At 36.7% G+C, this 24,106-nt stretch overlaps 2 protein-coding genes across 10 annotated transcripts in view; both read left to right on the top strand.

Moving 5' to 3' along the window:
• The window catches only part of AP3B1 (adaptor related protein complex 3 subunit beta 1), a 204,739-nt gene that overhangs the window by 93,074 nt on the left and 87,559 nt on the right, over positions 1-24,106 (top strand). For all 9 annotated transcript variants that reach the window (XM_036307709.1, XM_036307711.1, XM_036307712.1 and 6 more), the window contains 5 exons: positions 1,412-1,588; positions 9,996-10,182; positions 11,152-11,282; positions 17,353-17,461; positions 19,710-19,863. In XM_036307709.1, the coding sequence (XP_036163602.1) occupies positions 1,412-1,588; positions 9,996-10,182; positions 11,152-11,282; positions 17,353-17,461; positions 19,710-19,863 (758 nt within the window). The remainder of the gene's footprint in view (positions 1-1,411; positions 1,589-9,995; positions 10,183-11,151; positions 11,283-17,352; positions 17,462-19,709; positions 19,864-24,106) is intronic.
• LOC118655643 (uncharacterized protein C9orf85 homolog) lies at positions 5,318-7,468 on the top strand. Its single transcript, XM_036307717.1, has one exon. It carries the CDS (start codon positions 6,962-6,964, stop codon positions 7,436-7,438), a length of 477 nt encoding a protein of 158 aa, XP_036163610.1. The 5' UTR covers positions 5,318-6,961; the 3' UTR covers positions 7,439-7,468.

Here is a 24,106-nt window from a genome sequence, read left to right as displayed (position 1 = left end):
ATGCTGATTTCTTGCTTACTAAACTTATTCTAATATTAATTTTAAGATGATGCTGTTATACTATTTGAAAATACATATTTTTATTTTAAAGCCTTTTTGATTACCTCATTCTCATTCTGGTGAAAGACCAACTTAGGGCTATTTAATAATTTTATGTTATTTCATAAAATGGGTATTTTGAAATAATTTGAGATGGTGGATATTGTGATAAAATTTTAGCTGGGCAAAGGTCCTTATTCTCACTTTCTTCTTTAACAGTTATATGTGCAGTTGTGAAACTGTAATGAAAATAGTAGGGCTTTATTTGAGGAATTGGAAAAGGACTTCTTAAAAAGAATGTTATCTATTATTGTGATGCTATCTCTTAATGATAGTTATTGGCTTTTTCATTTCTTATAAAAAGCAAATTTTCCATACTAGGTGAAAATGTTCACAGAAACTAATTTACACACCTGTTCAAATTCCTTTTGGAATAGGGGATAATGCAAGTAAACAGATAGAAATAAAACTAATGTACATACTCTGAAATGATGGTCTTAATGGTGTTGATGGAAGGTTTCCAATTTGTAACAAAGCAGTAATTTTTAAGAAACAAATTATGTACATTATTTTTAAAAATTTCATTAAAAATATTTAATGCCAAAATGCATTATTGTACAAATTTATGTTATCCCTATTTATTTTGTTGGTGACCAAATAATAGACCAGGATTAATGATTTTGTAAGCCAAATCTTGATGATCTTATGAGTTTTATATATTCCCAGTGCTGTAGATAGAGGATATAACAGTTGGAATCAATCCTGTAGTGGATCTACTCTTTTTTCTATATTATCCGTGACTTTCAAAACATGGTTTGCAGACAGACCACCTGTCTCAGGAGTCATCCGTGATGCTTCATAAAAATGTGAATTCCTGGGCCCCACCACAGAACTATGTTGGAGCGATACCAGAGCCCTGCAGTTTTAGTAGGAACCCTAGATGATTTTTATGGGCATCAAGGTTTGTAAATCAGTGCCCTAGAGCAGAGGTCCGCAAACTTTTTCTGTAAACTGCTATTCTTATGGACTTTGTTGAATAAATCAGCAATAATAATACATAAACAAATGGGCATGGCCAGCCAGATTCAGCCCAAGAATTCACAGATCTCTGATAGAATCAAGATTGTAGACCAATGATTTTTCCTCTATGAATCTTTTCTAAAACATTATCCCGAAATCAGTTTTGTGATTTTCTGTGTGTTTATTTTTTGATAACTAAAGAAAATCCATAAATATAAGAGCACTTCCTGGATATACATTAAATGAATTGATAGATGTAACACCTTGGTAATATTTAAAGACTTTTCTATGTTAATATTAAGGAGAGCATTGTTATCTTATTTGTAACCATATTGTCTGCTTCTAATATTAGGTCCCTGTGGCTAGAGCAAGTATTCTTTGGCTAATTGGAGAAAACTGTGAGCGAGTTCCTGTAATTGCCCCTGATGTTTTAAGGAAGATGGCTAAAAGCTTTACAAATGAAGATGATCTTGTAAAACTGCAGATTTTAAATTTGGGAGCAAAATTGTATTTAACCAACTCCAAACAGGTAAGAGGCTAATCCTTACTTCTACCTACTTTCTTCTTTACTCTGATGAAGCACCTAAAGTCTGTTCATACATTAGTCTATCTAATAGTTACTAGGTGCCTGTTTCTTTAAGGTTCTTCAATAGATGGTAGTTGTGCAAAGAGATGATATTCTAGTCTAGTAGGGGAGAAAAACATAAAAAAAATGAAAGAGTATTTGGTAAGTGCTATAATAGAAGTACTGAGATATAGTGGAACTGCAGAGGAGAAAGTTATTGAAAGCCTGCAGTAGGAGGAGAGAGGTCAGAGAAAGTTTCATAAAGGATAAGACTCCTGACTATGGACTTCTAAGGAGTGGTTTCCTGTACAGAAGAAGGAAAGAGGAGAGCAGCAGGTCAGTCATGAAACAGCTTGGTGCTTTCAGCATACTTAAAGTGGTCTGGAGAGCTAGGCCAGGCCAGGACTTGGAGTGGCAAATACTGTGGACCTTGTCCTACAGGTACAGGGGAAACCAGTAAATATTTTAATTAATTAATTAATTAATTTATATTATTTTTTTAATCTTCACCAGAGGATATTTTTCCCATTGATTTTTAGAGAGAGTGGAAGAGACAGGAAAAGACAGAGAGAAATATCGATATGAAAGAGAAACACTTCAATAGTTTGCCTCTTGCATGCCTGTGTCTGTCATTCTCTCCTGCCTCTCCATCAGTGTTCATCTTTCTCTCTTTTTGTGTTTGCTGTGTGTCTCTCAATCGTCTCCCTCTCTTTCTGCCTTCTCTGCCTACCCATACTCACTCTCTAGTAACCTGATGTTGGCCATTCAGAATTTTCAGGTTGACTCCTCAAATTTATCCCCACTTGTGATATGACTTTTGTTATTGTTGCTTTTGCTGATTGGTGTACAAGATTTATGACCAAATAATTACAGATATTCTGAGTATATTTCCATGACTTAGATTTTATCTTTGCATTTAAGTCAATCTTTGAAATGAATCAGTTAATAATTTCCAAATGTCATATAGATTTCTTTGTGCACTGAGTTACTTTTCAAAAACAATAAAAGAAAGGAAATCTATGTTTACTGTTGAGTTTCTTATATATTGGTAAGTAAATACCAATCTGTAGATATATGAAAAGAGGAAATATGCAAATTAGGCCAGGACACCGTAATGGGTCACAGACAGGAGGAGGTTGTGTGCGCAGGTGAGGCCTGGAGCGGAGATGGAGACAGAGACAGGGCCAGCAAGCCGCCGTGCCCCGGCTTGGGCTGGCTCCACAGAGCCGGAGTGGACATGGACAGGGATGGGGGGCTGGCCCGCAGCCTCTGCAGCTGAGCACAGGCCCGGAGAGGACACGGCAGGCCCGCCTCTGGAGGAAGCAGCGTGGCTCCCTCTCACCTCGTGCGGAAGTGGCACAGCTCCCTCCCGGCTCCTGCGGAAGCTGCACGGCTCCTGTGGAAGCAGCATGGCTCCCACGGCGTGCTGTGGTTCCTGCTGGCTCCCACAGAAGCAGCGGGTGGCCTACTGCACGCGATATCGTGCGATGGGCTGCTAGTATAAAGTAAAAACATCATTTTAGCCTTATACTCGTGTTCACTAAAATCATACAATATTGGGAAAGTTAGTATAATACCTAGAATATTATGATTATAATGACTTTATGTCTGGTTTGGCTACTCTAAAGTTATCTAAGTTAGCCTGGCCAGTGTGGGACAGTGGTTGAACATTAACTTATGAACCAGGAGGTCAGGGCACATGCCTGGGTTTTGGCCTCAGTTCCCAGTGGGGGTTGTGCATGAGGCAGCTGATCAATGATTCTCTCTCATCATTGATGTTTCCATCTCTTTGTCTCTGAGAATTTCCCTTCCTCTCTGAAATAAATAAATATATAAATATATAAATATATAAATATATATATATATATATATATATATATATATATATAAATAATCTACACTAATAAAAGAGAAACGTGCAAATTGGTGTCACTCGCTACTCCCACCAGCCAATCAGAGACCATGCAAATAAACCCAACAAAGATGGCGGTTAATTTGCATACGCAGGCACAGAGTGAAGGCTGAAGGCTCCAGCCAGAGTGAAGACTGAAGACTGAAGAGGCTTTCCTTCTCCGCTGTGGCCGGACCAAAGGCCTGGGTCCCGGGTGCTGGAGGAAAACCGGTGCCTTCAGCCAGGGGAAAGAAGGCCTATTGCGCAAATCTTCGTGCAACAGGCTTCTAGTGTGTGTGTGTGTGTGTATTAAAAAGACAGTAAGTTGTAGACTTCCACATTGTACTTATATCGTCTACCATGGTTTTTTTTTAATCTAGTAGCATATAAGGTACAAGTGTAGTGAAGAGATTTCATGTTAGTATGTAAAATCTACATTGGAAAGACTTCATCTTTCTTTTTTCAACCTTTTTGAGAAACACCATAACTAACTTCTCCCTTATAAAGGAGCAGCATGCAGAATGTGTGCTAATAAAATGAAGTGTGCCCTGACAAGGCAGGGAGGAAAAGCTAAGTCCTTTGCTTTTCTAGTGCTGGTGAGATAAGTGTGTAAGTGCGCTCACCTGCAGGCACCTTGATATACTAGCAAGTTCTGCCATGGCCTGTGTGAAGCATGCGATTCCCAGCTGTCAGCCGATGGAATCAGAGAAAAACACAGGAAGTTAGAGGTTGGGTTTGGTGAAATATGTACAGGAGAGTGACAGAATAGTCCTGCTATAGATCATTAAAGAGAGTGGACAGAGCCCTCTTGCTATAGTAGTTTTGTCATTTGTTGTGTAGCATAAATCTAAAACCTATTTAGTTTATATTTTGGCAGTTTTTTTGTTGTTGTTATAAACCCAGCAACAATGAATTTTTAAAAATTAATGTATGTGTGTTGAAGAATGAAGTACTGAATTTCTCTCTCAATATTTAACATGCTCAAAATCTTTATTAACATTTACCATCCACCATGATAATTATAGTGATATCGCTGACCACACACTAATCAAAAGACATGACAAATCTGCTAAAAAAGTATCAGCATCTATTTGAAAAGTTAGGAGTTATTTGAAAAAGATTGTGTCTCAAAATGACAAATATATTTAGGTGCAAAAGATGTTTACATATGTCTTTATGAAACATGATCTCATTTAGATCAAATAACTTTTTAAAAATTAATTTTGTTCAATTTTTATTTCAAGTTTTCTTTTGCACATATGAAAAATGAAGCAATAACTGTTAAGTTTTTATTCCATTAGCAGAAATAGGACCCTAAACAATGCTGCTTTTAAAATAGAAAATCAATTAATTCCAATAATAGTTCTATATTTTTTACTCAAAGCTTTTATAAATTTGTTCTGTCAGTACAATAAAAGGAATCATAGTAAAGCTTTTGGAAGTTTATTCTGTCAGAAATGCTGTAAATGCTTCTGTAAATTTAAAAGCCCAACATGGAAAGTAAAATTACTTGTTTCTGCCAAAAAGATATTGTCATGGTAAAATCATTGTTTCTATTGTGAAAACTAGAGCAGAGATATTTGAGGAATTGGTTGTGGTGCATGCAAACAAAATCTGCTTGTTCTGCCAATTGAAGTAAAACTAATGGTCAAATTTATTTGTATTTGATATGTATAGTTTCACTGAACTATAAAGTTATTATAATGAAGCTGATACTATATAATAAAGAGCTAATATGCTAGTTAGACCTGATGGCGGAATGACCTTCTGGAACAACCAGTGGGTGGGGGGCCGCGAGGGGCCACGAAGCAGCCAGGGCCATGAGGCAGCCAGGGCCACAAGGCAGCTGGGGCCGTGAGGCCCGAGCCCCTTGAACGAATTTTGTGCATCAGGTTGTTGTATAATGTTGAACATATTTCAGATGACAACACACACTCTGATATGCAACTCTCTTTGCTGCATGATACCAGTGGCATTTTAGAAATGTGATTTTGTGAAAAACTGCTTTGTAAATTGACCTAAGTGTCATATTGGCTTTTGTTGGGGGGCTAGAGTGGAAGGGAGTAAAGAAACTTATACTTGTATTGGTTAGGTTTTTATTCAGAATCATTTGGAAATCTTTAAAGTATTCACCAAATACAGTGTCAAATTCTTCAGCTTTTGCAAATTTTAGCAAATAGCAATTCTTGGAAACAAATCTTGCAAACAAGAAGACATTGAAATTTATCTCTATAAAAACAAGGGAAGAACTGAAAAATTAAGTCCTAAGAGTTCAAGATTTATTTTAGAAGTTGTGTCATTTACAATATCTCAACGATTGTGAAGACTTGATGGAGCTTCTGTTTTTAATTAGATAAATTTATATTTTGTATTAAAGTGAAATGACATTTAGAAGGCAGTTGATTTTGTAGTATCTAAATTTGGTGATTTTTTTGTCTTATAAAGAAAAGTTTTATTGACGAGGGGGAAAAGCTAAATATCTGGGTTTGAAATATTTACACATTTTAATATAATATCCTTCATTCAACAGAATTTCTCTGCACTTATCAGACTATCTAATACAATAAAAAGGGTGTTTTCTCCAATAAAAATATTATGGTTTATAGAGAAGATTAACTTCAAAATGTCAACAGTGTCACAATTATTGATCATAAAATTCAGTTTTGAAGATTGTAGGTAACCTTATTTTTATTTAAAAAACTTCAAAATAATAAGACCTTACAAAAACACATTCTTCATAGAGATACCAATAACTTAGTATTAGAGGCAGATACAGCTAAGAAAGTGATTACAGTAAATGATTATACAGTGGGTAATTCTGCTTGTTTTCAATGCTTCATTATAAACGGATGTTTTTATCTTACAGAAAGAATTTTATATTTGAAAATGCATTTTAATGAAAACAAGCCCACCAACATAGTAAAACAAGTTTTACAATCAACAAATACATATTTTTAAAAATTACGTAATTTTAATTACTTAAAATTCCCAATATAACTCAATAATTGTCAGATAACATATTGAAATAGTTTCATTTCTTAAAAATTAATTTCAGGGATCAGAAATATAAGCAAAATGTATCACTCTATTAGCCAATATATAAATATATATCATTGCAGTGAACAGACTTATTTTCTTACTCTGATTTATTTAGGTTGCACATTCTAAATCTCAACACTCAAGTGACTTTAGAATAGCCTAAATTCTTACTCTGGGAGAGAGGGTGAGCGGAGGGATCGAATCTTGACCTCGAGGAAGAGCCTTCAAGTTGCCGAGGGACCGAGGATGTCCTTTGACCTCCGCGCGGCGTCACGTGGACTGACGGGGGCGGGGCGAGAAAGCTAAATCAGTTCCCTCCGGGTCAGTGACAGGCGTCTTCTCCACGAGGTAGTTCGTGGCTTCTTGAATCTTCCTACTCCCAGCGTTTGGTGATTGTGATTTCGGTGATGAGCTCCCATAGAGGCAACGTGGCCCGTTCCAGGCCTCAGAGACATCAAAACACGTTTAGCTTCAAAAATGACAAGTTTGATAAGACTGTTCAGACCAAGAAAATTAATACAAAACTTCATGATGGAGTATGTCAGCGCTGTAAAGAAGTTCTTGAATGGCGTGTAAAATACAGCAAATACAAACCATTGTCAAAGCCTAAAAAATGTGTTAAATGTTTACAAAAGACAGTGAAAGATTCTTATCACATAATATGTAGACCATGTGCCTGTGAACTTGAAGTTTGCGCAAAATGTGGAAAGAAAGAAGACATTGTTACTCCGTTTAATAAAGAAACAGAAAGGACAGAAAACATTGAAAATAATCCACATTCCAATTGTAGAAGAAGCTGCAGAAGAAATAAAGAAGAAAGTGATGACTTAGATTTTAATATTGATTTAGATGACTCAGAAGAAGATGACAATCAAATAGATTAATATATTAAAAGTCAGTGTGAAAACATGAAATTCTGAACAACTTTTTATTTGAGGGTTTTACAGAAAAATACTGTGAAATCCTAATAAAGAATTTAGAATAACCTATAGAAAATGATAACATTTATACATGGACAATATAAATTGTGTATAATATTTGAACAATTATATAACTTATGCAGACTTTTCTTACAATAAATTTCTAAGTAGCATATGCTAGAAGATCTGCCCAGTGAGCACTGGGGTATCATAATGCAGTTCATGGGAATTATATAGAAGAATATCAAAGTAACAAGATTCAGAATTGATGGTTTTGTAAGAACTATCTCATAGAAAAAATCCGATGACATTATTGCTAGCCTCAAAAATGGGTCCTCAGGTGTGTTCCTTTTGATAAATTTATCTCAAGTAAATGACCCATAAACAAAAGCCCCCTAACTTAATGTTTGGTTGCTTTATAAAGCAGAAAGGGATTTTTTAAATAATAATGTTTAACAAGTATGTAGCAGTTTTTTTAAATGTATTTTTATCATCACATTTTAACCTTTTTTCTTTTATAAAGTATACATACAGAAAACTGCATAAAATATGTATGTATAGTTTAGTAAATACTTATAAAGAAAACTCATACGTCTATCACACAGATGAAGAACTACTCCGAAACAATGTAAATTAGCTTTATCTGATTTTTGAACTTTTTTTCTTTTTATTATGAAAAATCTCAAACCTAAAGAAAAGTAGCAAAATAATGCAATGAACCTTTGTATAATCCTACCTAGATTCATATTTGTTAACAGTTTGTACATTTTGTTTGTATCTGAATAGGTGGATATGGATATATATTTTATTTGCTGAACCATTTAAAAATAAGTGGCAGGCATTAGTTTTGAATACACGTATGCACATTATTTTGTACCTCTTCTTTATTTTATTAATATGAAATTTGTGAGATTGATTCAGGTTGTTGCAAAAGCTGTTACTAGTTCATTTAGATGTCTCTGTTTTATTCTATTGTATTTATGTACCATGATTTTATACTCTCTAATGTTGAGAGCCATTTGAGTTATCTCAATTTTTCCCTATTACAAAGAATACTGCTTTGAAAAAAAAAAAAAAATTCTTACTCTGTATTTGAGGAAGCTAATGGTTAGTTTTCCCCAGTTGTCTCAGCAAGTCAATTATACTGTCTAGTATATTATACTTTCTTTTGCACTGTATTTCTCATTTGGTGAATATTTTGCTAATTTTAAAAAATGAATCATAGAATTATTCTCATCTGAAGTTGAATCAATATGATCTAGTAATTAGTAAGTAGCAATTGTTGATAACCAAATTTAGAATAGCTCTATCAACATTTTCTCTTGTATTTTTTTTTTTTTTTACAGTTCTACTTTATTAAACTAGGTTAATGCTTTTTAAATACGTTGTTACTGAAAGAAGGTTGCTTTCTATCCAAATCAGGTGTCTCAACCCATTATTATAAATGAGTTTGCCACACCATTCCTATACTTTGATTTACTGTTCTAGAATTGTCTTTGCCTGACATGATTGATTTTATTATTTTATGTTTCTAATATCTGTAAAATATTTAAATATAGGTGTTTATTTTTTCTATGTAATTTCTATGTAAGTAAATTTTCTATATTTAATTTATAGCTGGAATTGTATGAGTGTAACCTAAATTAAAACTATGTTTTTTTCAACAAAATAATGAGTTTAAATACAAAGCTATTTTGTTAGTATTTCAATTTTGGTTTAATATTAAAATCTCTATGTTAATGTAAGTACATTAAAAAATTGACTTAGGGAATCTTATTGCAGTGTAAAAGCTACTATAATAAGTTGTTCCCTTACATAAATAAATAAATGACCAATATTACTAGCGGCTATAAGCAGCATGGGAGAAAAAATGGAAGGAGTCTTTTATCCTAGTTTTTAGAGGGCATCAGCAGCTTGCTTTTATGAAAAAGTAACAGCTAAATGCACTGCAAATAATTTGCAGTAATCCAGTTCAGTGATTCATGTGTCTGCTTTAATGGGTCATAATTCAGGGTAAAGTAACTGAGTGCAGTCAGAGTGCAGACACTGCTTATGCCAGAGACAGTATCTCTTCATAAAACACACCTCAGGAGAAGCAGTTTGCCAACCCCCTAATACTCTCTGATGTTTTGATGTCCTGCATATTTTTCCGATTAAGTTTTGAGTGCCATGTTTTTAGTTGTATTTCCACATTCATTATTCTCACGTAGACCCTTCAGCGGGTTTGCCATATATGATTATTTTTTTAATGATGCCTTTCTTTCCACTTCAGCAGTTTAATAATCTAGCACATGGCTGCTTCTCAGTACTCAGCATTCACCTCCCCAATTCTGAAGAGGACATGTGCTTTGGCTTCAAAATTCCATTTGCAGCGTTAGAAATGCATATTCCCTATGGAACAACATTTGTTTGACATAACCATTCATTTTTATTACCTCTTTAAATATGTTTATCCAGAGTTATCAATAATCATAAATAACTGTATTCTCATCTTGTTCTGTTGTGGGGTTTTTTCCAACAGACAAAATTGCTTACCCAGTACATATTAAATCTCGGCAAGTATGATCAAAACTACGACATCAGAGACCGTACAAGATTTATTAGGCAGCTTATTGTTCCGAATGAGAAGAGTGGAGCTTTAAGTAAATATGCCAAAAAAATATTCCTAGCACAAAAACCTGCACCACTGCTTGAGTCTCCTTTTAAAGGTATTATTATTATTATTATTATTATTATTAGAATATAACTGCACAATATGTTATCTGAAAAATAGACAATATATTCCATTTATAATGTGCTTAAATTTATCTCTTAGGAAATATAAATGACTAGCATATATAAATATATAAAAACAGTGTGCTTTCTATTCATTCATCTGTTCTCTAGAGCAAGCTTTATATTAGTTAAAATTTATATTTTTATGGACCTTATTTACCTAAATAATTTCAATCTTCTGATTTTATTTTTTTTATTAAGCATAAAGAACAATATATAAAAACTGTGTTGTTCTTATAGACATTAACTTTTATTTTAAATAGATACCTTTATTTAATAAGGAATATAATTCACCTTAATACTGAGTTGTTATTAATTAAATATTCTATGTATCCCAACAAGCTTTTCTAGGAACAGTTATTTCATAAAAACTTTTTGATATTTAAACGTTTTTTAAAGATGGAAGTTGACTTATTTTTCCCACCTTTTTAAAAGGAATAATTGATCAGTTTCACAAGTAGCCATTACAATTGGAATCAGATGATTTTATACCTTGGTTTTTATATTTTTCCTTATTTATTTTTATAAAGTGATAATAAGCAGTTCAGTTTCATAGAAAAACTATTAAAATTCTGAATGTGTTTGTGCCAAGACATGTATATGGATTGTTTAACGGTGCTGTCATTCTTAATATTCACAGTAAAGTAATTTTTAGAGAAGCTACATTTCAGAGCAACACCTCCAAACACACTGACTGATTAGCTTTTTTATTGACCATTATGGGGAAGATTATTGTAATCTATGGACTGAAATCAGTTTTTTGACCTATGAAGAGCTTCCTAGTTTATATTTATTCCTTGACATTTGAGGTAATATGCCAATTATCTTGAGCTCTGATTAGGACTGTTCTATGTTATATACAGCTCATATTGTTTATTTTATATTTTCCTCTATTTTAATAGATAGGGATCATTTCCAGCTTGGAACTTTATCTCATATTCTCAACACTAAAGCTACTGGGTACATGGAATTATCTAATTGGCCAGAGGTGGCACCTGACCCATCAGTTCGAAATGTAGAAGTAATAGAGTTGGTAAGTTGACCTTTCTGAAATTAATGTTGTCAAGCAGTAGGATATTCTAGAATAATGATTGTTTCAAATAAAAGCTTTTTTGGGGGGGGGGGTTGAAAATTGAAAATTGTTCTGGTATTTCTAAGTGAAATGTGTTAGGTATATCTCACTGTTATGGGAACTAAAAATTGTAGTGTTCCTACATTATTGTACATGTACTATTCCTTTTCTTCAAGGAAATAGAGAATTGAATTCTCTGCATCAGTGCTACCCACATTCGTGGTATTGCATTTGTAGCTGTGTAGATTCAATTTCTAAGGTATTTGGTTTCATTGGCTTGAGCTTTTTCTACTTTGTTTAGAGATTCGTAAGCTTCCTGTCAATGTTTTTCTCAATAATTTTTGCTGTTCTATTCCAAAGAAACCATACAAAGTGTTCTGGATTTTCTGATGAACCTGTTTTAAGTGAAGCCTAGACATAAATAGGGAGCATTGTGTACCAAAAATGTCCTTAGACAAGGTCACAATTAAAATGAGTAATATGTTGCCTTCACATTAAAAACCAACTTCTAGATAAATCATCTTTTCCTAGATCTTTAAAAAAAAATGCTGGCTACTAAAGTAAAATAATTTTATTTTTAAATACTATCTCTTATATAAAAAAGAAAAATAGAGGGTCTATTGATTGTCTTTAGAGATTTGATTATGTGAAATATATATCATACTTTTTAAAGTAGAATTAATAAAAATGAACAATTAGGTATTTCATTCTAGATGCTTTTTTGGTAGAAACGTTATATTGAACAAGGATTCAGATAGCCAGAGTTCTTTACCACTAATTCTTGTGAGAAAGTCAGTTAACCTTCTTGCCTATTAACTTATATACAGTGGAAGAAAATATTTATTACTTTAAACAGAATTTCTATAATGTGCATAGCCATGTAATTTGATCCTTTTGAGAAATACATTTCTCTTAACTCTTCAGTCCTTACTCTGGCTTTGGAGCATGGCCAGAAGCAATAATAACTGATAATGGTTCCATTTTGCAAACCCTGGCAGTGTACTTTGATAATGTTTGCAAACATTATCTTGTTTAAACCTCATAATGATTATAAGTGTTGGTTGTTGTTGTACCCATTTTGCAGATGAGGAGACAGGTTCACAGAGCCTAAATAAATTGCCCAAGTTCACATAGCTAGGAAGTGATGGAATTGAGATTCTAACCTAAATCTGTCAGTCCTTTATACATGCTCTGAAGTGCATTTTAGTGTTTTGTAACATGAAGAGAGGAGGCTTGAGCTTGTTTGCAAATCTGTACTATTTTTAGTACTTAGAGCACCATCATTTTCATGTTGTGACAAATTAACTCTATTTAGAGATGATTTTTAAAAATGTAGAAGTTATTAAAACTAATTGCATGTCTATTCCTCCTTGCAATTAAGTTTGCTGATTTTCACTCAAATCTACATACTCTAAAGTACTCTTCAAAAAAATTGGGTCCTTTGTGCAATTTTTGGTCAGATGCTAGAATACAAAGAGAATATTCTTTGTTGTGATTCTTTCCATAGGTATACTTACTCTCTTTCCTAATTTCATATTATGCCTGCTTATTGTTTTTATGGTTCCATCCTTTTTTATTATTGGGTACATGCAAGTAAAGCCATCCTTTTATCCTTTCCTCACTTCCACCCACATCTCCTCCTTGTTGCCCCATTCCATAAATAAATAAACAAACATAAATAAATAAATTTATCTTCTCAGAAATTGATCACAATGTTATGCAATTTAATTTGGTCTCAGCAGTATCTTTATTTTGGCTGATAGATTGGTTGGTTGGCTGGCTTATTCCATTTTCATGTGCTCTTCTTACAGGGACAGTATTTAAATAACCTATTTTCTTGTGTTAATATTACCTGCCCAGTTCAACAGCAACAAAATTATTATTTTTTTAACTTGCTGACTACATTCTGTGAATTAATAATTGGTAACTTATTTATAGAGAATAATTAAACTGCTGTAATCTGGTTGAAGAAAACTGTTACTATCCATTGATGCCATGCAAAAAATAGTTTCAATCTATGGGTCTCTGGATGTATTGGCTTAAAATCTATCTATATAAAAGCCTAAGTGATCAAATGACCAAACAACCGGTCGAATGGTTGCTATGATGCACACTGACCACCAGGGGGCAGATGCGCAATGTAGGAGATGCCCCCGGTGGTCAGTGTGCTCCCACAGCCAACTTCCCATGGTCCCTCCACCTGGCCGACTGGCCAACCTCCTGCAGCCCCTTCCCCAGGCCAGCCATCCCTCCCCCCATGGGCCCTGATTGCCGGCCAGGCCGAGGGACCCCACCCATGCACGAATTCATGCACCAGGCCTCTAGTTATACTATAAAAGACACAGATATAAAGAGAGCAAATGCAGTTGTAACAATGCAGAAAGCTTGCTTCTCACTCTACCTCACATCTCTCCTAAGTCGCATCAATATATTTCATACACATAATACAGTGTTATCCTACTTTCACTGTAAAGTGATCTTACAGGGTCACTGTGATAACTTAGAAAAATGGCTTAGGTTTAGATACTCTGATATTTTAATCAAAACAACAGGAAACCTAGTCAGGTTGACATTAGAAGTCACTTTGAATCGCATACTACCATTTCTAGGATATCAGATATAATGTCTATTTATATTATGATAACAGTAAGTTTTGAAGTCCATTAGAATTTTTTTGCTTAGTTCTAGAATATCCTTTTCTCTTCAATTACAGAAAGACTGTTCTTTGCATATCAAGGGTATTTTGCTTTATAAACCCATCTATTATCAATATTTTATCCCTCATAGGAACTTTAAAATTAATGTCTTGCTATTCTTTCCTCTTCTCTTTTCCCTATTGTTTCTTTTTAAAAAATATATATATTTTAATTGATTTCAGAGAGGAAGGGAGAGGGATAGAAAGATAGGAACATTAATGATGAGAGAGAATCATTGATTGGCTGCCTCCTGCACGACCCCCACTGGGGATTGAGCCCGCAACCCAGGCATGTGCCCTTGACCGGAATCGAATCTAGGACCCTTCAGTCCTCAGGCCGACGCTCTATCCACTGAGCCAAACCAGCTAGGGCTCCCTATTGTTTCTTTTGCTTAGAATGATATGATTCTCATAGTCACAAAAGATTATAACAAAAATTAAAATATTTTTATTGTTTAAAATGCCATGAATATTGAGTTGGTAGCTGTGCCAAGGTAATTTGCCCTTTGAGCATAGAAGCCTAATTTCCCTTATTTGTCAATTTAGTCTTACCTTGAAAGCCATAGTCTAATTAAGTAATTTCCACTCCCTTCCCACTCCCCATAAATTAATCTGATACACTTTTTACCAAACTTTATAAAATGATTGGATTGAAGAAAAATATGAACTTTTGTGTTTACTAAATATAGGAAAACTTTGTTCATAGAATACTATATTCATATTTGGAGTACCAAGCATTTTAATTATATAGAAAGAAAGCAATATTGCTGATATTACATAAGTATCTTATTCAAGTACTAGTGGCCCGGTGCATTTATTTTTGCACATTGAAAGGGAATTAATTAGAAGAAATATTTTAATATTGCTATTCGCCCTTTCTCTATAATAGAAGTGTCAACCAAATTCATGATCAGCAATGACAGATGGAAACACACGCATGCGATTGGTGCCAGCGAGAGCTTTATATGTATTGCGCATGCGTGAGTCAACTTAGCCTTTTATATATATAGAATAAACTTGCTTAATTAGACCTGCTTTCTGATTTAGCTAAACTTTTTCCAGCCCAGTGAAGCACCCCAACTTCTCTTTCAGGTAATTGTCAGCAACACAGCAGTAAATATCAACACGAAATAGATTATTATTGTAGATCATGCAGGGAGAACAAAGGGTAAAATATTTAACTGCAACAGTGTTTGACTATATTCTGCACAGTGAGAAAACCTGAAGTCATTTTCAAGGTCCACTTCTTTTCAGTCGGGTCAAGTTTGTAAACTTTCTAAATCTTCGTTTTCCGGCTAATGGAAAGAAAATAGGATTCCACCGAGTCTCCTATCTACCTACTCCAGGACTTCTGTGAGGATCAAATAAGATGAGGCACGGGAAATGCTTCACAGACATTTGGTTACAGTGTAAAATGTTTGCACCTAGCTATAAAGCAAGTCATGTGCCTAGGCTGAAGAAACTCCAAGGAGGCTAGTTGCTAGGGAGAGGAAGCCGGGCCTTGCTACGTGACATCATTACCCAGACGGACACTTAGCATATTAGCCCATATATATATATATATATATATATATATATATATATATATATATATATATATATTTGAGTAATTTTTACTCATTTTTCTAATGTTCATTTATAGTAACTAGAGGCCTGGTGCATGGATTTGTGCACCGGTGGGGTCCCTCAGCCTGGCCTGTGCCCTCTCGCAATCAGGGATCCCTCAGGGGATGCTGGAGAGCTGGTTCCAGGGCCAAGGAGGGACCTTGGAAGGTTGGCGGCTGGGGAAGGACCGCCGGAGGGCTCCAGAGCGTGTCCCGGCCATCTCACCCAGTCCTGATCGGCTGGACCACAGCAGCAAGCTAACCTCCCGGTCGGAGCATCTGCTCCCTGGTGGTCAGTGCACATCATAGCGACTGGTCGGATGGTCAAATGAATGGTTGGACACTTAGCATATCAGCAGGGGGAATGTCCCTAAGGTGGAAGCTTACCTGGGTGTTTGAAGGAATAGTCAGGAGTGGCTGGAACAGAATGTGAAGGAGGAAGAACAGCAGAAGGAGGTCAGGTAGGCAAGGGGGCTGGCATGGGCATATAGGGCCATGCAGACTGTTCTAAAGACTTGGGCTTTTTCTCTGAGTGAAATGAGGAGCTGTTGCAGGGTTTTAAGCCAAACGGACTTGATTGGACTAGGTTTTATGTTTTTTTTATTTATTTTATTTTATTTTTTAAAATTATAGTTGACATTCAGTATTCTTTTATATTAGTTTCAGGTGTTCAGCATAGTGGTAAGACAATGATATAATTTTAAGACGTGATTCCCCCAGTAATTCTAGTACCCACTTGGTACCACACATAGTTATTAAAATGTGAATGGGTTAAGAAGTACAAATTGGTAGTTACAAAAATAATCACAAGGATGTAAAGTACAGTATAGGAAATATAGTTAATAATATAGTCCAGCTTAGATTTTAATAGAATTATACTAGCTGCTGTGTTGAGCAAACTCGGAGCGGGGGTTAGGGGTTGGAATGGAAATAAGATAGCCAGTTAGGAGGCTGTTGGAGTAATCCAGGACAGAGAGATGCCTCTGGCCAAGGTGATGAAAGAACAAGGTGGCTAAAGGCTTTCTCGATGGATTATGCATTTAGGAAATGAGAGAAAGAGAGAAGTCAAGGATTACTCTAGGGTTTAGGCCAATGGTTCTCAACCTGTGGGTTGCGACCGCTTTGGGGGTCAAATGACCCTTTCACAGGGGTCACCTAAGACCATCCTGCATATCAGATATTTACATTATGATTTATAACAGCAACATTACAGTTATGAAGTAGCAACGAAAATAATTTTATGGTTGGGTCACAACATGAGGAACTGTATTTAAAGGGCCAGAAGGTTGAGAACCACTGATTTAGGCTGTTGAGAAAGTTAGGTCTATTTATTGTCCACCCTAAATATTTTCATTGTTTTTCTCTTACCTCAATATCAAGCTGTGAACTTGAATTTTTTATTGCTATTATTGCACCTACCTCTAATTGCCCTAATCTCTTCTAGACTTTAGTTTAAATCTTCAAATGCAGAAGTCTTTAAAATTGTATGTAAAATAAGGTTGTTAATTTAACATAAAATGGGCCCTGAGACTTTGTGTTCTTCTGTTCAGGAGTGAAGGGGAGTCAGCCTTAATGCCAGGACTTGTCACAGTTGCCTTCGCTGTTGAGGCCTTAAACTTTCTTCTGGGTTCACAGTGATTGAATGATCTGAAGATTAAGTTAGCCAGAAGACTGAATCCATCAATGGGAATTGCTTTATATTTACATTTCTACTTTTTTTCTTTTTAAACAGGCAAAAGAATGGACTCCATCAGGAAAAGCAAAGAAAGAGAAACCTGCTAAGAAATTTTATTCTGAATCTGAGGAGGAAGAGGACTCTTCCGATAGCAGCAGTGACAGTGGTGGGCTTTATAATTTATTAAAAAAACATTATTCGCTGTAGCTTACATGATATGCCTCCAAAAAAAACAATAAGGCCTAGTACATAAAATTCGACAAGTGAGTTTAAAAAAGGTTTATGCTATTCTGATAATTCCTTTCATTTACATATCACTGTTTAGTTTTCAAAGTAATTTCCAGTCCCTTTTTTTGTTTATTGTTAATCCTCACCTGAGGATATTTTTTCCATTGATTTTTAGACAGAGTGGAAGGGAGGGGAATATGGAGACACAGAGAGAGAAACATCGATGTGAGAGAGACACATTGATTGGTTGTCTCCTGTATATGCCCAACTGGGATCCAGCCTGCAAGCAAGCCATTGACCAGAATCCAACCTGGGACCCTTCAGTCCTCAGGCCGATGGTCTATCCATTGAGCCAGACCAACTAGGGCCCTTCCTTTTTTTTTTTTTTTTTTTAATTGATTTTTTTAATTGATTTTTATTTTGAGAGAAAGAGAAACACATTGATCAGTTGCCTCATGCATGAGCCTCAACTGTGGATCGAACCTGCAACCTGATTATGTGCCCTGACCTAGAATTGAAATCAAGACTCTTTGGTACATGGGATGTCACTCTAACCAATGAGCAACCAGCCAGGGCTCCAGTCCCTTCTTATTTGACACTAAAAAGCCCAATGCACGAAATTCATGCACTGGTAGGGCCCCTAGGCCTGGCCTGCGATCAGGGTCTATCTGTGGGGAAACTGGCAGGGCGTTCAGGGCCTCCGCTTATACTCACCTTGGCCTGGCGCCACTTATTCACCGCCCCCGCCCCCACACCGCCCTGCGGGCTGGGGGCAGCTCCTACATTGAGCATCTGCCCCTTGGTGGTCAGTGCGATCATAGTGATCGATCATTCCGCCATTTGGTCGTCTTTCTGCCATTTGGTCGATTTGCATTTTAGGGTTTTATATAGATAGATTGCCTCTTAGACACATAGCTAATAAATGATAGAGTTGAAAAAGGAACTCATGCTTTTCTGAATTCTAACCCACACTACCTAGTATATTCATTGGTGCATTGAAAATCCTGATTTTGCATTTGATATAAGTCTTTAGTGGCACCTTTAACAGTAACTTCCTTTATAAAAATGTAAAGTTTATTTAAATATTGAGCAATCTGTTCTTCATCCATTTTATACTCTTATTTCTACATGAACCTATATAGAGATAAAGCTAAAATTAATAAATCCCTTGTGTATTATAAAGAAACAAAGAGTTAAAAGATTGAGAACAACCATATACAATGAAAAGAATGCTAAATCAGAATCCTGGGTTTTAGCTTTGCAAATTGAACAAGGCACTTACCTTTCTCTATATCTAATCAATGAAGAGATAGAGTTAGATGCCATTTTAAAAAAATCATTTTTTATTTCTCAATTGTAGTTAACATACAATATTATATTAGTTTCAGGTGCCTTTCTCACATCTGTGTTTCCCTCCCCCTCTCCCTTTCTCCCTCCCCTCTCCCTTCTCCCCTCTCCCCTCTCTCTCTGAAATCAATGGAGAAAATATCCTTGGGTGAGAATTAACCAAAAAAATAATAAAAATAAAATACACATAAATATACTATATGCAGCACTTCTACAAAGAGTCCTATATACCATAATTTATACATTAAAAAATTAAAAGGAAAATTCTTCATCTCTTTGACCTATGGAAAACTCCTATACTAACTAAAGTAAGTAATAACTTTAAATTAGAAATTTTGCTTGTTGCATTTGAATTTAGAAATGTTTTGAGATGATTTGAATGACTCATTTCCCCTCTCAAAATTTGTTCTTAAGAAATTCAACTATTTGTTACCCTTTTCTCCTCTAAATAAAATTAACTATTATCAATAGAAGAATTTAAAATTATTTTTTATCTCTGTATTCTTAACTTTTTTTTTTTTTTGCCATAGCTAGATACTTATAGGTTTGAGAAGCGAGATCCTCTCAGATTTAGTGTACTTACTTGGTTCATCTTTGCTTGCTTTCCTGTCATTATCAAGAGCCTTCCTGTGTCTGGAGTCCCTCCACACTCACCTTGCTGCAGGGTTCCAGAAGTCCGAATGATGGGTGTTGAAACAGTGTGAACAAGTGGGGCCAGTAAACTAAATTTCAACATCTGGTTTCATTTGTGATGAATATTGACAGTTGTCCTTATGTATAAGTAAATGGCTATAAATCAAAGAGCACCTGTTTTTTGCTTGTTTGTTTGTTTTTTCCAGAGAGTGAATCTGGAAGTGAAAGTGGAGAACAAGGGGAGGAAGGAGACAGTGAAGACAGCAGTGAGGACTCCTCCAGTGAGAGTGAGAGTGGAAGTGAGTCAGACGTAGAAAACAAAAGAAAGGCCAAGAGGAACTCCAAAACCAAAGGAAGAGGGTAAATTATTTTCCTCAAAAAATGTTGTGTTGCATTTTCCTCCAGGATAACATTTCCCTTTAACTCATAAAATGAGAAAATAAGTATGTGTATTTTTTCCTGAACAGATATTGTATCCTGTAAAATTAATTTAGAATACTAGTTCACATTATTCTACTATTTACAGTGCTTTATTTTCATTTTGAACTTGAACAAATCTTGGGGCTACATTTCAAAAATTGGTATAACCTTGGAAGGCTGAGTTAAGTGATCAGGCAGTAGGTATGAAACACTTAATTACCTTTTGTAGCAATTTTGCTGAGGGCTAAAATTAAATCCTTCAAGACTTTGCCATTACGTAACTAAGACAATTGATTTTTCTAAATAATGTTATATTAAAAAGATTATGATCCAAATATTAGAGTCAGGGCCTGTGAAGGAAGACGGTCATAAGATATTTAAGTGCTAGTGCTTTTTAAGATCTCCCATTATCAACAACATTATCGTGTATTAAAGTGTCATTAAAATTTTGAGTAATTGGGGCTGATACCTTGGATTATAAGAGTCTGTTTTCCTCCCTGCTGTCAGTGTGTGGCCTCTGCAGACACGATGGCCCTTCCTCGGGGCCTGTTGCCCGCTCACTTGATGAGCTTGCAGCCCAGCTCAGTCGTGGCTGACAGCACTGATTGGGGCGCAGTACGCTCTCTGCTCCTTTTATTACAGACAGTAATTAAAGCAGCTCGCCCTGCCACTTCCATAACAAACACAGCATAATACCCTAATTATGACTTTATTAATTTAAGTCAGGATTTAATGATTTTAAAAGTGATTTATATTGTTTTTCCTGTTCAGAACAAATGAAATCTGTAGGTTAAATTAATACAGGCTTTTCATCATTGCAAAGTTAAAAAGCTAGTTACCAGTAAATTCTTTTCATTAGATTAACATCTGAAACTCTAAGCAGTAAGGTAAACAATAATTACCCATCAAAATTGAGTGATGCATAACAAAATAACACTTATACCTTTAAATCTTATCTCAAAAGCTGGAAGTTAAATATATTCAGAATTACTCACTTGTTGCAACAAAGGAGTTACTTGGTTTGTAATAGACTTTTCTTTGAGAGAAATTCTGTACTTCTAGTTTAATATCAGAATAGCTATGATTACATAGTTTATAAAAAGTGTCTTATTTCTAGGAAAGGAAAGTTGGGTTCAGTGCACTCAATATTTTTTCAGATAGCAAAAGCCAGTATGCTAGAAATTTATAACCATGTATTAGATTAGTTTCATTATTTTTTTCTTTCAGAAATGGACTTTTCTCTTTATTCATGTTTGAGTTTAAAAGAATTATTTATTGCATCAAAGGGAATCTCAGATGCATTCTAACCTTGTATTTTTAAGTACATGTTTTAACTATTGGGGATAATAAATTGCTATTCTTTGCTAGGGGAAAAAAACATACTTTTTAGTCATCAAATATAATTACATGTGCTCTGAGATGTTACCATGACTCTATTTTTAATAAATAGCAATCATATTTCCTCCACAAAAAATCAATTCTAGGAACTATCGATTCTTCCCTTGCCTCACCATTCTCCCTTCCAATGTGTTTTTCTGCCTGTCTCTCAGAATTTTTTTAAACTTTGCTAGTGTATAACTATATGGTAGTTTTTTAAAGCTAGGGAGCTTTAAGTATCTTCAAAAAACCCCTTTGCTAATCATAATTATTTTTTACTAAATTTGAGTTTTATATTCCAAAGTGTGTTCAGTTGAAGGGAGCTATTATGGTGTAGTAGGGTAAATATGATCTTTAGAGTAAGACAGACATGAGTTCAAATTACAGTTCTACCCCTCCTGGCAATGTATCCTTGAGCAACTTACTTAACTTTACTGAATATTATCTATAATAATAAAAGCGTAATATGCTAATTAGACTGGACAGCCGAACGACCTTCTGGACGAAGCCAGGGCTGCAAGGGCCGAGCCCCTTGCACAAATTTCATGCATCGGGCCTCTAACATATATATATATATATATATATATATATATATATATATACTAGAGGCCCGGTGCACAAAAATTTGTGCACTCGGGGGGGAGGAGGGGTCCCTCAGCCCGGCCTGTGCCCTCTCGCAGTCTGGGACCCCTCGGGAGATAACGACCTGCTGGCTTAGGCCTGCTCCCGGGTGGCAGAGGGAAGGCCCAATCCCTAGGTGCAGCCCCTGGTTGGGCTCAGAGCAGGGCCGATTGGGGAGTCGGGGCGCCGCCCCCGTCATGCACAGAGCAGGGCGGATTGGGAGGTTGAAATGCCACCCTCAGTCACACTCAGGGTACGGCCAATTGGGGGGTTGGGGCGCCGCCACTGTCACACTCAGGGCAGGGCCGATGGGGACACACAGAGCAGGGCCCGTGGGGGGGGGGGGGGGGAGTTGGGGCGCCGTCCTCTATCACCCACAGAGCAGGGCCGATCAGGGGGTTGGGGCACTGCTCCCTGTCACACACAGAGCAGGGCCGATCAGGGGGTTAGGGCGCTGCACCCTGTCACACACAGAGCCGCAGGGCGATCAGGGGGTTTGGGTGCTGCCCCCTGTCACGCTGATCCCGGTGCCGGGAGGCATATTACCCTTTTACTATATAGAATAGAGGCCTGGTGCACGGGTGGGGGCTGGCTGGTTTGCCCTGAAGGGTGTCCTGGATCAGGGTGGGAGTCCCTACTGGGGTGCCTGGTCAGTCTGGCTGAGGGGCTGAGGGCCATTTTCAGGCTGACGGGTGACTGAAGCTCCCAGCCGCTCCTTTTTTTCTTTTTTTCTTTTTTTCTTCTGGGCCAGCGTTAGCTCTGAGGCCTCGGCTGCTGAAAACAGGTTTCTGGCCTTTGTTTACCATCTGTATTTGATACAATGTTGCGGTCCAGCTGGCTGAAGCTCCGCTGAGTAAAGCAGGTTTTTGGGGTTTTGTTTAGCTTCTACATTTGCAACATAGTTGCTTAGAGTTGCAGCTGAGAGGCCAGCAAGTCAGGCGGGGAACGTTGGAGTCCTCCGTCACTGATGCAAGCAAGCCTCATGTTAGTTTCAAGCTGCCTGGCTGCCGGCCGCCATCTTGGCTGACAGTTAATTTGCATATCTCGCTGATTAGCCAATGGGAAGGGTAGCGGTCATACGCCAATTACCATGTTTCTCTTTTATTAGTGTAGAAGATGGCTAAGTGACCGACTGACCAACCAGCCGGTACATATGACGCGCACTGGCAATTTAAAAAAGTTGACTCACTCATGCACAATACATATAAAGCTCTCACTGGTGCCAATCTCATGCGTGTGTTTCGATCTGTCATTGTTGATCATGAATTTGGTTGTTATTGACATTCAACATGAACCACATTGCGATTTATTCATCAACTGTCCAACCGACCACCCGGTAGATATGATGCCCACTGGCAATTTAAAAATAAATGGTGACTCGCACATGTGTGATACATATAAAGCTCTCGCACCAATGGCACACATGTTTTAATTTTATAATACTACTAGAGGCCTGGTGCATGAAAATTCATACACTGGAGGGGTTCCCTTAGCCCGGCTCTGCGGACTGGGCCAAGGCTCAGGACCAGCCCACGCCGCGACCTCTCCCTCACCACCTCCTCTCCCAAACTGCCTCTGTGTAAGGGGCCATAGGGCTGGACCAGCCCGTGCCACCACCTCTCCTACACGGGCAGGCCCTCGCAGCAGCTGTGGCTTTGTCTAGAACAGCCGTGGGCAAACTACAGCCCGCGGGCCAGATCCGGCCCGTTCGGCTGTTCTATCCGGCCCGCGGAGCCGAAAGAGTGGAGGGTTCTCTTGCTCTCCCCTCCACTCCTTCGCCAGCAGCAGTGTTAACATGGCAACGTCGGGAAACATGGCCGCAGCTCCTTCTTCTGAGTCCAGTTTAAGAACCCATTGTGGCCCTCGAGTCAAAAAGTTTGCCCACCCCTGGTCTAGAAGGACATACGGAAGACGTCTGGTCTAATTAGCATATTACCCTTTTATTAGTATAGATATTATATATACTATTTTGACATGTAATTTTTGCAGTAATCTAATTACTGCACGAATCTTTCTGCTAATTAATTTCCTTTCAATATGCACGAATCTGTGCATTGGGCCACTAGTAGGATAATGATTCTCAGTAAAAATATGGTGGAATGTCTATATTAGATGATTGGTATGAAATTCCTAATATGCCTGGCACAAGATACATTCTTTTATTTTTTTCCAAATCGTAAGAGAT

Source organism: Myotis myotis, unplaced genomic scaffold (genome assembly GCF_014108235.1).
Source record: "Myotis myotis isolate mMyoMyo1 unplaced genomic scaffold, mMyoMyo1.p scaffold_m19_p_5, whole genome shotgun sequence".
NCBI classification, from domain to species: Eukaryota; Metazoa; Chordata; class Mammalia; order Chiroptera; family Vespertilionidae; genus Myotis; species Myotis myotis.
Note: the sequence above shows the minus strand (reverse complement) of the source record. Positions and strands in the feature narration are given on the sequence as shown.

Coding starts and splice junctions, on each gene's coding strand:
- LOC118655643 (XM_036307717.1), top strand. CDS start 6,962: ATGAGCTCCCATAGAGGCAACGTGGCCCGTTCCAGGCCTCAGAGACAT.